Source organism: Culex pipiens, chromosome 2 (assembly GCF_016801865.2).
Source record: "Culex pipiens pallens isolate TS chromosome 2, TS_CPP_V2, whole genome shotgun sequence".
Lineage (NCBI taxonomy): Eukaryota > Metazoa > Arthropoda > Insecta > Diptera > Culicidae > Culex > Culex pipiens.
Genome location: NC_068938.1, coordinates 64,912,296 through 64,930,400, shown reverse-complemented (window position 1 = coordinate 64,930,400; position 18,105 = coordinate 64,912,296). Strand labels below are relative to the sequence as shown.

At 37.1% G+C, this 18,105-nt stretch overlaps 2 protein-coding genes across 11 annotated transcripts in view; one reads left to right on the top strand and one right to left on the bottom strand.

Moving 5' to 3' along the window:
* The window catches only part of LOC120418411 (dual specificity calcium/calmodulin-dependent 3',5'-cyclic nucleotide phosphodiesterase 1A-like), a 673,125-nt gene that overhangs the window by 184,644 nt on the left and 470,376 nt on the right, over positions 1 to 18,105 (bottom strand). The window lies entirely within an intron of this gene.
* Positions 11,163 to 13,130, top strand: LOC120427143 (alpha-glucosidase). Its single transcript, XM_039591999.2, has 3 exons — positions 11,163 to 12,368; positions 12,419 to 12,855; positions 12,913 to 13,130. Exons 1-3 carry the CDS (start codon positions 11,202 to 11,204, stop codon positions 13,049 to 13,051), a joined length of 1,743 nt encoding a protein of 580 aa, XP_039447933.1. The 5' UTR covers positions 11,163 to 11,201; the 3' UTR covers positions 13,052 to 13,130.

Sequence of the window (18,105 nt, the reverse complement as noted above, 5' to 3'; positions counted from 1 at the left end):
CAACACTTTCAACCTAGGGTAACATATTTCAATACAAAATACTATGACACAGACCGTGGAATATTGAATCCCATTGCTTAAGCTGCTTGAAGGTGATCATGTGGGTGCTCGACTCGTCACTGCCGATGTATTCTTGTGATGCTTTTGCCACTTTTATCCAGTGCTGTTCAATGCCAGCTTCATACAAGGAACGTAGCAGAGTACCAAAGTGGTGCATTATTAAGTTCCGATGCCCAAAGTAGTAGAACAACAGTGTTGAATCGAACCGCTCATCAAGTAATACGAATCGCATTTGGCTTGTTTTATGGTCATACTTTGGCAATGCTCGAATTATTGCTTTTGCAGTTTCAGATTCAACCAGGATGGCGATGTTTGGATCCAGTGAAAAGATATCGATGGTGGGAGATCGATGTCTTCTCTGTACGATACCAGTTAGTCTAGGATCCGCGGTAATAGCTTCTAGTGTAAGGTAGGATTTTACCAAGACTCGCATTCCTGCCGGTCGTAACTCATTGATTCTTGTCACATCAGGTTTGGTCGGCCAATTTGCTAGGAACGAAACTATTTTGGCCTCGTAGCCGCATAGTAGTACAAACGTAAGAATGAATCGACCAATAATAATCAAACTCTTAATTGTTTTCTTCCAGCTGCTGTTGAATACGTGGGACAGACGTGATGATAAAAGTGTTACGCATAATCTGGCAATAGAACCCCATATGATTAGCCACCAGATACCTGGCGTGTACGGATCAGTCAACAGTTCATAAATGTGAAGTGGCCTTCCTCGGGGTACAAGCAAGACTAAACTGTAGAAAGGTAGAACTGGTACTCCATAGCGTACGACGTCCAATTGCCAGTGAACAAGGTTTAGAAAACATGCTGAAGGATTCAACATGCGACCGGAGCACTCTGATGGCTTCTCCGCGGGCAAACATTCTAAAAAAATGGTTTTCAAGGAACCGTTCATGTGTCTTGCGATCAAGTTAGCTAGCTGAACATCGAGTCCTTTTGCTTGACCGGTGGTAGCATCGAATTCACTATAAATGGGATTATGGTGGGTACATGCGCTAAGTATTTTCCCTTCTAGGTCGATTTCCTCTGGGAATATCTGGTGCAGTGATTCGTAGCGCTGAATTATTTGATAGGCACTACGAAATATATAGAACCTGAACATGTCATATTTATAGGAATCAGCATAGACGGTAATAAAAAGAACCTTCACTAATCGAACTCGTTGAAACAATGTTAAAAGATCCCAAAGGTGGTTCATTGAAATAAACGAAAATAGTACAACCAACTTTGTTTGCGCGTTGATTTGAACAAGTTTGTTTGAAATCGCTGCTTGATTCATACCCTACCAAAAATACAAAACAAATACATGTTATGAAATTTAACGTTTGAACTTTCAAACTTACGTATCCGTATGATCCCAGAAACACAACTGCCAAAGTTGGTATTCCATGCTTGGATGCAACAAATTCACCATTTTCATCAAGTAACAATTTCGGGTATTTTTCGATGGGGTCCGACACGATTAGATCATCTAACAAGTCTTCAGCGTACAACGCAACATCTGTTTCTTTGATGAACCAAAACTCCGTTCGTGAAGTGCTTGTTTCGCGTAGTAAATCTTCACAAATACGAACCAATACCGATTTTAAAACCTCCAGCGGTTTTGGCAGATATGACTTTACAGATTGTCCGAAAAAGGACGAAACGACACAAACTAGAACTAACTTGTTCAACATTTTGCAAGCAAATAACAATCTAGTGCATGTTTTGATTAGAAACTCAGTGAGAAACAACAGATGATTTCTAAAGTCAAAACAAAGCAATTAAAAGTTTTTCTATTGAAGGAATTAAACGTCTGTTGACGTAAACAATATTCATTATTATAACGAATACGAATTTTGTGTGTCAATTTATTTTCATTACTTTTTATTATTTGCATCTACAGATCTTATAAAATAATACAAAAGACATCCTGTTTGTTCTGTTTGAAATGAAACGACAATATTCAATGTTTGGAAATTTTAAACACAATTTGTTATGACGGAAAGATAAGCGTTATCGTTAGCAGCCAATAACAATCTCCAAATTGTTTCATAAATTACGATAAGAGAGGCTTAAGATGTCTGGCAATCCAAAATGAAATGGGTTCAATTGAGTAATCGCTTCTTCGAGTTGAGTAAACCTGACCATAAACAGCTAATATAGTAAACTAGAATTAGACTAAACTGTATAAATTAAATTTTACCAACTGAAATTTGTTGCATATTGCAAGCATAAAACAAACCATCCCTGCAAACCGAGCTGCTGCTTCCTGCAGAAAAATGGTTAAACGAAAATCCAATCACGTTTCAATAAAAAAATCATTCAGCGATAATCGTGTCAGAATGCAATAAAATCAGTCTGGTTCGCGCACTTACACTCTGCACACACACACCCCCACAAAAGCTCGCACAAACACAATTACCGGAAGGCGCCTCGCCAAATGGCACTCACCACACACAGTGCACAGAGAGATAGCATGTTGCTACATACACATACATACATTACATAAAACTTGTATAAAGTTCCGAATGAAATTTGACATTAGACATCATTTTTCCCTTCGCAATTTCGTCTCCCCGGCGTTTTCCAGCCGGGGCAAACCAACTTTCCAAAATATCCGGCCGAGAATCACGCAATCTTGGGAAAGTGTGGAAGGAGGGCTTTTCTGGGGATAAAGGCAGGCCATTGGAACCACTCATCTATCATTGCCGTTTGTCACGAAGCTTGGCGCTAGAGTTGGCACTGTGAGAAATTAATTTAGGATCTTTATTATATATATTAAGGTCAATGATCAATACTTTGAAAAAGTTGTTCTCACAAAGCTCATATTTTTAAACAATTTCCAACAAATTTTATAATTTTTGACGGAAGTTTTAATTTTAAATTTATGCATGTTTCAAACATTTGGTTATAAGAGTGAACAACTAAAGTCAAAAGAAAACCAAAAACTTTGATGTGTATTTTGAACCAAATAGAAGATGTGTCACACATAAATAAAACGATGGTCTTATGACATTTGGGAATGGTGACAGATTTTGTGTTGAAAAAATGTGTAATTTTACATCAGGAACTGGTGAAATTTTCTTCATTTCCTGATGAATTTCACCTTTTTACATTCTATTTAAGTAAATTTCCATTAAAAGAGATTTAATATTCTGCTATTTTAATTTTTTACCTTCAAACATTCACATTTCAGATTCTGTTTGTTCTTTTACTAAGAACAGATGAATATAGTTTCTTAATTGAGTAATTGTCTAAAATTTCGCAACTTGAAAAAGTATATGTTTTTTTTGTGTTGGATGAAACTTGACTTGTTGATATTCTAAAATCTGAATCTTGAGAAGAGATATTCTGATCAATTTGGAGTCTTCGGAAAAGTAGTAGGTTAAGATAAGTACTTTTCAGAAAAAAAGTTCAGCTGCCTCAGTTAAGGACGGCCCAGTGCTTCACTGAAGCACAGAGCTCATGGGATTTTGGCTATATGGGCTATAATCGTATGAAAAATCATGTAAACATCAAAAAATTATAATGTTTTGCTATCCATTGCACTTATAATTGACGATTTACAATTGACAATTTTCACAAAATACTTATTTTTCCTGTATTTTAAAAATGCAATGTATCTCAAAAAAATAATTAAAATTAATGTAATTATATACGTAACAAATGATCGGCTTTTTTGCATTTCGAATGTATTAGCAATATTTTTTGAAAATACTCAAAATTTCCACAAAACCACGTACTTTCGAAAATATACACAAAATAACTGTTTTTTTTTACAATATGGGTCAAACAATCGAGTTTTTTTTCATACATTTCAAATGCATTATTCATTTTTTGGATATTACTCCAAATTATCACAAAACTACATATGCTCTAAAAAATACTCAAAATATCAGTTTTTTTACAATATGGGTATCAAATGATCGGGATTTTTTCATATATTTCGAAAGTTATAACAATTTTTTTGAAAATACACAAAATTTTCACAAAACTACGTATTTTGAACATAAAAAAATGTGTTCTCACATTCGAAATGTTTGAAAAATCCCAATCATTTGATACCCATGTCGTGAAAATCTAAAAAATTGAGTGTATTTTTTTTGGAAAATATGTAGTTTTGTGAAAATTTGGAGTATTTTCAAAAAATAGAGTTATTACATTCGAAATATATGAAAAAATCCCGATTATCATTATTAATTCATATTGTAAACAACATTAATTTGGAGTACTTTTCAAAAATACGTAGTTTTGTGAAAATTTTGGGTATTTTCAAAAAATGTTGCTATTACACCCTTGCAAATATTTTTTGAAGTTTATTTCCCTCGATTCTGACTAAAGTCGTGGGGGGGCGGGGGGCAAAAAAAATAAAAAGTTTTAACATTGAATTAACGAGCCATGGTTTCAATATTTGAATGAACAAAGTGTTTAAAAATGCATTTTACACCTGCCCAGTTGTTTTGTAATCATAAGTTTCCAAAATGCCTAAGTAAGTATTGACGAAAATATAATTTTGTTTGAAAAAAAAAAAGTTTTTGCGGTGCTGTACATTGGAATGTCATAAAAATTCATAATTTTTTTTTTTTTTTTTTTGTTGGGTTTAGAACCACTGCGACCATTGAGTTGATCTATTGCGGTATACCCATTTTGTTATCGCAAATTTCAGGATGACACGTTACCATTTAGGGTTACGGTCATTGGCTGACACTGCGATGTACCCCAGTTTGGCAAGATTTCTAGGATGAAATCAACTACTGTGCCGGGGTTTTCTAGCCAGACATCATTTGGACTTATTATGCCCTTATTGAAGATCCGTCTTCTTTTTGCAGAAACAGCGCTGCATTCGCAAATCAAATGTTTTGATGTTTCAGTCTCACAGTTACAAATCCGACAGATATCAATTGGACTGAGCCCAATTTTTTTCAGGTGATATCTAGACGGACAGTGTCCTGTTATGAGACCGATGTATATTCTGAGATATTTTTTATTCATATTCATGAGTTGAGCGAATTTTTGTTTGGAGGGGACGATAAACATTTTCGACTGACGCATATCGTGTGCTTTCACCCAGTTCAACTGAATCAACTTTTTCTCCAATTGTGTGAATTCCATATTAAGTGTGCTTTTCGAGACTCCGCAGAATGGTTCTGGGCCTATGAAATGCCCGTCCGAACCTCGTCTTGCTAAAAGGTCTGCTATTTCATTACCATCTATTCCTCGGTGACCCGGGACCCAGTACAGATGTACCCGGTTTCTGGATGCTAATTGTTTCAAAAGTGTTCTACATTCCCAAACAAGCCTGGACTGGCATGTTGGCGATTTTAATGCATTCAAGGCAGCTTGACTGTCTGAGAAGATACATATTTTTGCAAATCTGTAATTTCGTTTTAAACAGATTGCTGTACATTCCACAATAGCGTATATTTCCGCTAAAAATACTGTTGTCCATTGTCCCATAGGTATTGAAATATTCAGTCCAGGACCAGTTATTCCAGCACCCGTTTTGTTTCCCATTTTAGATCCATCGGTGTAAAATATGATCGATCCTGGAGGAATAGTTGGCCCTCCTGACTCCCACTCTAGGCGATTTGTTTCAACTACTTTGAACGGTACGTCTAGGTCCAACTTACTCTCCATCCAGTCTGTAATCTCGAATACTCCTTGGTTTATTTCCAATTCGGCTAAGATTTGCAAATGTTCAACGGAGTTGTATTCTGATATATTGTTTGTTCTTCTTAGCCTTAAAACACTCTTCGCAGCTTCCATTTGCACGAATTGATGCAGGGGAAGAATGTGAAGAGCGGCATTTAAGGCCTTTGTTGGTGTATTCCGCGATGCACCTGTAATAGATGTACTTATTAGATGCTGTAGTTTTTGTAATTTATTTTGAGCTGTCAATTGTTTTGTCTTTGGCCACCATATAAGAGCAGCGTATGTTATTCTGGGTCTTATTATTGCCGTATAGATCCAATGAATCATTCTCGGTTTTAGCCCCCATTGCTTTCCAAAGGTATTTCTGCTCACCCAAAGAGCAGCCGTTGCCTTATTTATAACTTGCTCCAAGTGAGAGTTCCAGTTCAATTTTTCGTCAAGGATTACTCCAAGATATTTTGCTGTCGTTGAATATTTTAGGTTTGAGCCGTTTAGCGATAGTGTTTTCAAGGTGAATTTTCTCTTACGCGTAAACGGAACTAAAATAGTTTTCGCAGGGTTAATGCTGAGCCCTTGATTTGCACACCATTGTGACGTGAGGTTTAAAGCATATTGCATTCTCTCTGACAAGACGTGGGCAAATTTTCCGCGAGTCAAAATGACCACATCATCAGCAAAGCCAATTACTTCAAAGCCTTCTGTTGTTAATTTGTTGAGAAGATCATCCACAACTAGTGACCACAGCAACGGTGACAGTACACCTCCTTGTGGACAACCCCTAGTGGTCTTAACAGTAATTGTTGACATTCCTAGTTCGGCAAATACTTCACGATTGTTCAACATGGTCATGATCCACTGTATTATGCAGGGATCAAACCCTCTCTTTTCCATACATTTTTTGATGGAGCTGTATGATGCATTGTCAAAAGCTCCTTCAATGTCAAGAAAAGCTGTGAGGGCAATTTCTTTAGCCTCTAGATTTTTCTCCAGTTTTGTAACAAGAGTATCCAATGCTGTAATTGTTGACTTATTCTGTTGATACGCAAACTGTGCCTTACTTAGTGGAAAGGTTTTTAAGATGTTTGATTTTATGTATTCATCTATTATCTTTTCCATGATTTTAAGCATGGTTGATGTTAGACTTATTGGTCTGAAAGATTTTGGAGCTGTTTTATCTTTTTTTCCAACTTTTGGAATAAACACAATACGAGTTTTACTCCAGATTTTTGGAATGTATCCTAGTTTGAAACTAGCTTTAAAAATTTCTGTGAGGGACTCAAGTAATTTGTTCCCTCCATATTGCAGGAGAGCTGGAAAAATTCCGTCTAATCCCGGTGATTTGAACGGTTGAAAGGAATTCATTGCCCAAGCTACTTTAGACCGGGTGAAAATGGTGCTTGGAAGGTTGGTATTTCTACCAATGGTCCATTCTAGCCCACTGTTCGTATCCTCTTCCATTTCTCCACTATCACTCGAGACTATCATAGAACCAGGAAAATGAGTTTCCATCATCATTTCCAACACTTCTGCGGAATTTTCAGTAAACTTCCCATCTGGTTTCTTTAAGCTACCCAGACCATTACTGTGTTCTTTGGAAAGAGCTTTTTGGAGTTTTGCAACGTCCGGGGTTTTCTCAATTTTTTCGCAATTATTCCTCCAGCTTTTCCTTTGAGATTTTCTAAGTTCTTTGTTGTAGGCAGTTAAGGCTTTTCGGTATTGCTCCCACTGTTTTGTTTTTTTGGATTGTTTAAATAATCGACGAGCTTTTTTCCTGAGTTTTCATAATACTTTAAATCCAGCCCAAACATGCTGAATATGATTAAAAATGCAGAAATTTTTTTTAGATTGTTTTAAGTTGATTTGACTTCTATTTTCATGAAAATTTTGAAGATTTTTGAAAAAAAAAATTTTTTTTTGCCGCCTGATTTTTTGATAAATATTTGCAACGGCCTAAATGTATGAAAAAATTCCAGTCCTTTGTTACCCATATTAAAAAAAAAACATTAATTTTGAGTATTTTTTCGAAAATACGTAGTTTTGTGAAAATTGTGAGTATCTTTAAAACATAAATTTTGAGGTTTTTTTTCAAAAATACGTAGTTTTGTTATAATTTTGACTACTTTCAAAAAATGTTGCTATTTCATTCTAAATGTATGAAAAAATCCAATCATTTGATACACATATTGTAAAAACTATAAATTTTGAGTATTTTTTTCAAAAATACGTAGTTTTGGGAAGATTTTGAGTATTTTCAAAAAAAAAGGTTATGATAAAATTTCAAAATTCATTTTTAAATACAAAATTAAGTTTGTAGTTTGAATGAAACGATTTTACACGTTTAAAATAAGTGAACCGTGTTCAAGTTGTAGGCATTTGAGGATATTTTCAAAAAAAGTTCAGTTATTTGCAGCTTAAAAAATATACTTCATTAAATTAAGCACTTAAAAAAGCATATTTTCGCGTAGCTTAAAAATATTTCTACCATTTCTTTTATTGACTTTGTTGAGTGGACTGCTGGTTGCTGAGATACAGCCTCTCAAAGTTAAGTTTTTGAGAAAAATGATTTGTTTAGAACGCGTGAAATCTCAGAAACTATTGGTGTTATTTTCAATGTTAAAAATGAAACTAATGTGAAATTTTCTGTTCTCTTCTGTACAAGTAATTTCGTTATTAAAAATCAAGCTCTACCTTAATTTTTTTTTAATATTCTTTTGGAAAGAGCATTGCATTGAATTTTGTGAAAAAAAATATTTTTTCACAAAATTCAAACTTTTTTTAGCTGTTTTTCTGCAACCTGCAGTTCTATCAACAAACTAGACCAAAAATTAAAAATATTTGTACCAGCTTTAATTCAAAAGATTTTTTTTTGTAAATTGCAAATTCATAGTGCAACTTTCCCTCCGTGCACTTTTAAAGCTTTCCCCAACAATTTCGCCCAAAGCTCGTTCAGCTAAGCTAAAGCTCAGACTATCGCACACACGCAAACCAATAGGCGGCACAATTCCACAATTACTTCAATGTGTGAGCGTGAGTTTTCTTCGCGTTTTTCATCCAACCAATTTCCCTCATCTTGTTAGCTTTCCACTGGAGTGGGTGATCGGTCGGATGTTCGGTTACGCCCAAACGGATGTTTGTCGTTCTGTGTATGTTGTTGATTTTTTTCCCAAACTTCCTCAAGTTGGGGTCGGCAGCTTCCTTTTTTATGATTTGCCAAAACCGTTTCGCTTCGAGTGATGAAGTTATCTTCGGTTCACACTCGTCTGAACATTGTGTGGATACGAGTGCGGTGGTACTTTTATTCTAGCTCCAAGTGAAACACCATCGAAATGTAGTGGGTACTTGGGGCAACATCCGTTTCGATGGTGGAACTTTTTTTTTTTTGAGAGAGAGAGAAAAAGCACTCAAACAAAAAAGTCCAACGCAAACAAACTGCACCGGGGAGCATCAACTGGAACGACGACCACGGAGTAGCATTTTTATGGCACTGACAGTTATTTTGCTGGGGCCAAAGTGGGCTGACATGATAAAATGGGGCCGGAAAAGAGACACAACATAATGCCGGGCCAAGATAAGCGGGGTCTGAGAATTGTCGAGAATTGGCCAGCGTTTGGGTTTCACACGGCAGAATTTTGGCACTTTTTTCCCACAACCTCAGCTAAGAAAGATCTGTTTTATTTTTTTGTGAGGATTTTCCCAGAATCTGTTTTTTTTGCCCAGTTGGGATAGAAAAGGATTTTTCCGTTTTTGTGATCATTTTTTGGTTCTCGGAAAATGTCTTGTCTTTGAGCTGCTGGCCTTGACCCTAGCAGAGTGGGCCACCACCATGTGTGGCCACCGGAAGGAGATTTGGGTGGGCAATTTATTCAATCGGAAAAGAGCCATCTTAGCGGTGGGGGAAAACTGGAAGGAAGGGGAAAGGCGGTTGTCTCCGTTTCCATTAGCTTTCTGTTTGTTTTTACCCGTTTTAATGGCGGGAATAAGCTGGCTCAGTCAAGACGTCTTTAGCAATTGTGTGTTTTTCGCCCTTAAGTGAAATGTGAAGAAAATATTCTTGGCAACTAGGAAAATAGCAGTTTATTCCATTTAGCAACTTGTCGCCGTCGTGCTAACTTGTCGTACGTGCATTTTGGGCCAAATTGAGTTAAGAACGCCATTTTGTGCAGCTCACAATGCCTCACCTTTTGAGCTTCACAGATCCCCAAAATTCGATTTCAATCCTGAGATATTCAACCAAATCCGAAAAAACTCCGTGCATTTTTGTCACTTTACATATGAAAGTAGTTTCAATCTTGTCGTGCTATCTTGTCGCTTCCAAAAAATTGATGTAAGTGTGACAACTGGCCAAAGAGATGTCAGGTCAGAACGCGTTTGACGCACGTACAAGTTAGACTACCGTAAACATTTCGACGTCGTCGTGCTATCTTGTCGCACCCGCCATTTTGACGTTCCGAGAAAAACGCGTTTTAATGTTTGACCTTGAATATTCAAAAACGAGAGCGCGCAATGTAAACAATAACAAACACGTTTTGTTTGGCTCACCATTCTGTGCATTGTCCCAAAGTTTGGTTGATGTTGGTTGCTGGAGTCCCGAGTTATAATTACAAATGTTTACGGTAGTCTAGCTTGTACGTGCGACAAACGCATCCTGACTTTCCTGGCCTGAAATTCCTTTGGCCTTTTGTCGCACTTACATCAATTTTCATGTAGTGACAAGATAGCACGACAAGATTGAAACTACTTTCATATGTAAAATGACAAAAATGCACGGAGTTTTTTCGTTTTTTTTTAATATCTCAGGATTGAAATCGAATTTTGGGGATCTGTGAAGGTCAAAAGGTGAAGCATTGTGAGCTGCACAAAATGGCGTTCTTAACTCAATTTGGCCCAAAATGCACGTACGACAAGTTAGCACGATGGCGACGATTTGTAAATATAGCTCGGGACTCCAGCAACCAACTTCAACCAAACTTTGGGACAATGCAGTGTGGTTAGCCAAACAAAACGGGTTTGTTTTTGTTTACATTACGTGATTTCGTTTTTTGTTTATTCAAGGTCAAACATTAAAACGTGTTTTTCTCCGAACGTCAAAATGGCGGTTGCGACAAGATAGCACGACGACGTCGAACTACTGTTGACATACTGTTGTAGCTTCCAAAAGTCGTTTTCAAGTCCGAGTGTTAGATTCATGAAAAGACGAGTTCTATAATTTTCAAAGTAAGAAATGATAAACGCAATGCACTGAGTATAACATTTAGCCAATATCAATAAGACCTTTTATTCCCCCTAAATGCAATCACTCAGCACCTGACCTTTGTCTAATTTCACAATTAGTTAATGATAGCAGCAGCAAAGCCTACCACCCAAGCAATTGCTGAATGATTTACAATATCTTATCACCGTTCAAGCCGAGATAAGTCCTCAATTACCGGGCGAACGGAATCATCACGGCTCTGAACAGGCCAACTCAGTTTCAATCGAGCTGCTCTCCGAGCAAGATGCGACCGCTGGGAGCTTTGGGCCTAGTCGCTCTGTTGGCGATGACCGTTAACGGGCTAGCGATTCGCGAACCGGACTCGAAGGACTGGTATCAGCACGCGACGTTCTACCAGATCTATCCGAGGTCGTTTTTGGACAGCAACGGCGATGGGATTGGTGATTTGGCGGGGATCACCTCCAAGATGAAGTACTTGGCGGATATTGGGATTGACGCGACGTGGTTGAGCCCGCCGTTCAAGTCACCGCTGAAGGACTTTGGGTATGATGTGTCGGATTTCTACGCTATCCAGCCGGAGTACGGGAATTTGACGGATTTTGACAAGTTGGTGGAGGAATCGCACAAGAATGGGATCAAGCTGATGCTGGACTTTATTCCGAACCACTCGAGTGATCAGCACGAGTGGTTTGTGAAGTCTGTGGTGCGGGATCCGGAGTATAGTGACTTTTATGTGTGGAGACCTCCGGCGACAGGGGGTGGTCCGCCGAATAATTGGATCTCGGTATTTGGAGGGTCGGCGTGGACATATAATCAAGCGAGAGGGGAGTACTATCTGCACCAGTTTACGCCTCAGCAGCCGGATTTGAACTACCGGAATCCGAAGGTGCTTGCGGAGATGACCAAGATGTTGTTCTTCTGGTTGGACCGTGGAGTGGATGGGTTCCGGTTGGACGCTATCAACCACATGTTCGAGGATGAGCAGTTCCGGGATGAGCCGTTGTCTGGGTGGGGACAGCCGGGAGAGTACGATTCTTTGGATCACATTTATACCAAGGACATCCCGGATGTGTATGATGTGGTTTACAACTGGCGGGATCAGATGGATAAGTATTCCGCGGAGAAGGGCCGTACTATCATTCTGATGACGGAAGCGTATTCGAGCATCGAGGGAACGATGCTGTACTACGAGAGTGCGGACCGGAAGCGCCAGGGAGCTCACATGCCGTTCAACTTCCAGCTGATCTATGACTTTAAGAAGGAGCAGAACGCCGTTGGGCTGAAGAGTTCGATCGACTGGTGGATGAACAACATGCCGGCTCGACACACTCCAAGCTGGGTAGCTGGATCGCATGATCACTCGCGGGTAGCGTCACGAGTTGGACTAGATCGGGTTGATCAGGTCATGACGTTGCTGCATACCCTGCCGGGGACTAGTATTACGTATTACGTAAGTACCAGTGAGTTCCTCCAAGATTCTGTTTAACATTTTTCTTCCAGGGTGAAGAGGTAGCCATGCAGGACTTCAAAGAGGCTCAGCAGTTCGACAACCGAGATCCGAACCGGACGCCGATGCAGTGGGACTCGTCGACCAGTGCCGGGTTCAGTACCAACACCAACACCTGGCTCCGAGTTCATCCGGACTACGCTCGGTACAACGTGGATGTGATGCAGAAGAATCCACAAAGTACCTTCCACCACTTCCAGCATCTGACCAAGCTGCGACGGCACCGGACGATGCAGAGTGGTGAGTACGTGCACAAGACGGTCGGAACCAAGGTGTACGCTCTGCTGAGGGAACTCCGTGGTGAGGATTCGTTCCTGACGGTGCTGAACATGGCCGGAGCAGAGGATACCGTGGATCTGGGAGATTTCGTGAATCTTCCGCAGAAGATGCGAGTCGAGGTGGCGCAACCGAACTCCAAGTCGAAGGCGGGGTAAGAACTTTTACTTGTCTTTTAGAAGAATTTCTCACAATTCTTTTCCCCTAACAGCAATGAGGTCGACATCAGCAAGTTGACGCTGGGACCGTACGATTCGGTTGTGCTGAGAGCAACGGTTTCGTCGGCAGCTGCTATCAACCTTTCGATTGGATTGCTGCTAGCGATTATGGCCAGGTATATCTTCGTGTAGTCATAAATTACGGTCACGTGCATGGCTGATACAGGCGTAATTAGCTTTTGTAACAATAAAAACTCTCTTATCAACCAAAGCTCAGCAGTTGTGAAACCTTTTCGACTTAAGGAAAAAAGCCGGAAATCATTATTCCACCTCCACCCACCAAGGATTCCGCTCAAAAGGACACCATTAATCATTTCCCAAGACCGTCCGTCATCATCTTTGCTTTAACCTTTTCCCCGGGACCCCGGGATAAACGCGTTGACTGGCCTTTTCCGATACATGACATATGTCGATCATTGGCCGAACCCAGATCAATCATCTAGATTTATTCCTTTCACATGAAGATTTTTTTTCTTCCCTCTGTTGACATCCTGCATGTGTTTATCTTTCCTCCGTTTGCGACATGGGGGTGACATTGGGCCATTAGCATGAAGGAACTTTTGCTAGCAGCAGTCAATCGTGGACCCAATTTGGGACTATTTGTGAGGCGAATCTCGTACCGCATCGTTTTTTTAATCCATCCGTGACGCGTTGCACGGTGAATTTAAAGGGCAAAAATTTCCAAGCGCAGGTGTGTTGCCGACGAACGGCGCATAACTCATTCGCTTGAATTCCAATTTCCCCCACCTGGAGCGATTTCTAACGAGATGTTAAACATTGAAAGATGGATTGGGGGATTAACGGTATTCATGGGGCGTCCGAACGGAGCTGGCAATGAACGGGGGGAAATTCGTTTTTCGTTTTCTTCCGTTTTTTTGAAGAAAGATGAAAATGTGGTGGAAAATGTAAGCGAGGAATTGTCACTCGGTTTTCTGCACGAATTTTGTTTGTGTGTGTGGGTTAGAAATGCGTATTGTGTCACTCAATTGGATTTTTTCGGGTATTCATAACGGGTTCGGCGAGGGTCGTTTGGAATTTGGATTGATGAAAGGTGGAAATGGTTTCGGAGAAATGAAGTTGATATGATGTAATCGAATATATCAAATTTTATTACGTTCAAGGTTTTAGACTTCCTGCAAAACCATTACTTTTCCCTCATTTTTTGTTCTAAGCAATTCTCTACGAAATCGAACTTTTTTCTTAAATTTTATTTTTTGTATTTTTAATCCGACTGAAAATTTGTTGGTGCCTTCGGTATGCCCAAAGAAGCCATTTTACCAGGGATGCCAGATACACAGATTTGTCTGTGTTTCACAGACATTTGAGCTCGTGTCAGACATTTTTTGAGGTACACAGACTTTTTAAAAACTTCATTAAATTGTTATTTCGTTAAAATATCAATCGAAACTTATTTCGTTAGTCTTCAAATGCTTAAAAACACAATTTTTGATAGATTTCTATGACTGTAAATTGATTTATTTGAATTTTAGACAAAGACACAGACATACACAGACTTTTTCACAGACATTTTTAAAAATCATATGGCATCCCTGCATTTTACATCATTAGTTTGTCCATATAAATTTCCATACAAATTTGGCAGCTGGCCATACAAAAATGATGTATGAAAATTCAAAAATCTGTATCTTTTGAAGGAATTTTTTGATCGATTTGGTGTCTTCGGCAAAGTTGTAGGTATGGATATGAAGAAGACATCAAATGCCAACTTTTCAGAAATTTCCTGGTTGTGCAAAAAATCTTTGAGCGAGTTATGAATTTTTGAATCAATACTGTTTTTTTTTCAAAAAATCTAAAAATTGGTCCCAAAAATTTTTCAACTTTATTTTTCGATGCAAAATCAAATTTGTAATCAAAAAGAACTTCAGTGAAATTTTGATAAAGTGCACCGTTTTCAAGTTAAATCCATTTTAAGGTGACTTTCTTGAAAACAGTCGCTGTTTTTCGTTTTTTTAAATTAGTGCAGATGTTTGCCCACCTTTGAAAAAAATATTTTTGAAGAGCTGAGAAAATTCTCTATATTTCGCATTTCTGAACTATGTTGATACGACCCTTAGTTGCTAAGATATTGCCATGCAAAGGTTTATAAACAGGAAAATTGATGTTTTCTAAGTCCCATCCAAACAACGCACCATTTTCTAATGTCGATATCTCAGCAACTAAAGGTTCGATTGTCAATGTTAAAATATTCGTGAAATTTTCCGATCTTTTCGAAAAAAAAATTCAAAAATTTAAAATCAAAAATTAAGGGCCAAACATTCAATATTACGCCCTTTTTAAATGTTAGTCTTGGTTTAAAAAAAATTAAAAATATTTTTTTTGAAAAGATCGGAAAATTTCACGAATGTTTTACATTTCAATATTGAAAATCGAACCATTAGTTGCTGAGATATCGACATTAGAAAATGGTGTGTTGTTTGGGTGGGACTTAGAAAACATCAATTTTCCTGTTTTTAAACCTTTGTATGGCAATATCTCAGCAACGAAGGGTCGTATCAACAAAGTTCAAAAATGCAAAATATAGAGAAATTTCTCAGCTTTTCAAAAATATGTTTTTCAAAAGGGGGCAAACATGTGCACTAATTTTAAAAATTAAAAACTTCGATTATTTTCAAAAAGTCACCTAAAAATGGATTAAACTTGAAAACGGTGCACTCTATCAAAATTTCACTGAAGTACTTTTTGATTGCAAATTTGATTTTACATCGAAAAATGAAGTTGAAAAATTTCTGCGACCAATTTTTCGATTTTTTGAAAAAATCAGTATTAAAATTCATAACTCGCTCAATGTAAATTCATTTTTTAAAAATATTTTTCCATTCAAAACTGTGTTCACACGGTTTTCCATTAAATGGATAACGTTTATTTTTATTGCTTTTTAAGCCAATTGGGCACTTTCAGGCATTTAACTAATTTTTTGTTCACAGATCGGAAAAAACGTAGAACTTCAGGAAGATTTTGGCAAGTCATGATCTACTGTGATAATAAAACTTTGATTTAAAAATGAAAGAAAACTTGCAACAATATTTAAGAAGCAAAACTCTAAAATATTTCAACAATTTTCATTAATAACATAAAAATTTGAAAAATATTTCAAAATCAGTATTAGTAAGAAGAACCGCTAATATATGAAAGAATGGAGTTATTCACAAAATCATTACGACAGTCAAGAATAGGTTAAAATATACTAAAAAAAATAATTTGTATTAGAACTGCTCATATTTGGAAGAATGTAAAAACTCACAAAAGTAGGTCAAGCAAAGGTTGTTTTAAATAATAAAAAAAACTTCCAAAAAATTTTTAAGGTCAAACTTTTGTTTTAAGGAACTGCTCATGTTTGAAAGAATGGAAAAACTAACAAAAATATAACAACAAACAAGAAAGAGGTTATTTTTAAAAATAAAATATTAACTTAAAAAATATTTTAGAAGTCGAACTTTTTTTGAAGATCATGTTTGGAAGAATGGAAATGATTTGAAAGTTATTCTGTTTATTTAAAAAAAATGATTATTACGAAAAGGATAGATAAACCAAGGATAAACTCACAAAAAAATCAATTTGAATGTTTGTAAGAAAATATTTTATTCCATATTTTTTTAGAAGTTTCTGATGTTAATTATTTGTTTATTTTTTCACATTCGACCTTTTGTCTCTTCGACGTTTTGTCCATTCGACCTTTTGTCCACTTTCGACCTTTTGTTCTTTCGACCTTTTGGCATTCGACCTTTTGTCCAATCGTTCTTATGTCTTTCGACCTTTTGTCGCACATCCACAACATTTATATAAAAAATCTGAGATAGGAGGGCTTTTGTTAATTTGATTTGGTTAACCGCGGTGGATTTTCTTTTAAATAATTTGAACTGTCAAAAATCCACCAAAGCATCTACCGGTGGATACTTTTCTACCACAGATTTTTGTGCGATAAATGTGGTAGATGCTTTGGTGGATTTTTGACAGTTCGAATTATTTCAAGAAAATCCACCGCGGTTAACCAAATCAAATTAACAAAAGCCCTAGGGCCTGAAAATAACAAGTACAAATATCGCTTAATTGCTCTCAACTTTCAATACGGTTATCAGTACTTAAATCTTTTAGGCTCGGTGGAAAAAAAATTCAAATAAAATAAATAAATAACTCATTTAAAAAATATAGAACAAGACTGGTTTTTTTTTACAAAAACCCGCTATTTTACAAACAGCAATAGCATAAAGTACTTGACTAAACTTGCTAATTTTAAGGCCAAAACCGTCCAAACAAATCTTCTAAAAAAAAAAAAAACTTGTAATGAACATTAAAACCTCTAACATTTTCAAAGCAGAGGTTTTTTATTCAATAAAAATGTTTTATTTGCTTGCAATTATTTGTATTAGATTAATTTAAATTTTAAACTTTCAATAAAATGTGCCTCTTTAAAGCTATAAAATAATTTCTGGCAAATGATAAAATCGTATTTTTGGAAAAATCGTAATTTTTGATTTTTGAAATTTTGAAAAAAAGTCAATGAGATGATAAGACTTTAAGAACACCATTTCATTGTTGCATTGAAAATCGAACAACATGGTCAAAAATAGTTACTTGTTTTCAAATTTGAAAGGGACGTTTAACAAAAATAATCCTGAATTCCATAAATAAAACGAAGTTGACTTTATAGCTGTCAGCCACCATTGCTAGTAACAACCACTAGTGTCTTCCTTTTAACTATAAGGATAGGGTTTCGAAAAGTACAAGTCTTCAGGCAAAACTCGTTACGTACACTCTGTCAGGTAAAACAGTATGGTGCGATTTCGGGCAATGTCGTTGTTAGCTTGGCACTTAGTAGAAACCCAGTTCAGATAGATACAAGTAAAACTATATGTGTTCCGAACAGTAGTTAGTACCAAATGCGATTCCTTGAAGCTGATATAGTTACAGGCCTATCAACTAGTAATCTACGAAAGTAAACTGTAATGACGGAGTTAACTGAAAGGCTAATTTATATTTACATTAAATAAAATATCATAACGATAACTCGTCCAGCTCAAACCTTTGTAGGGGAAAGAGATGGGACCATCATCATCATCATCATCACGTCGTTTTAGAGTAATCTAAGAAAATAAAAGCGTAACGCCTGCGCACTATGCGAGGTTTAACTGTATAGGTAATCAAAATACCTTACACAGAAAAAAAAA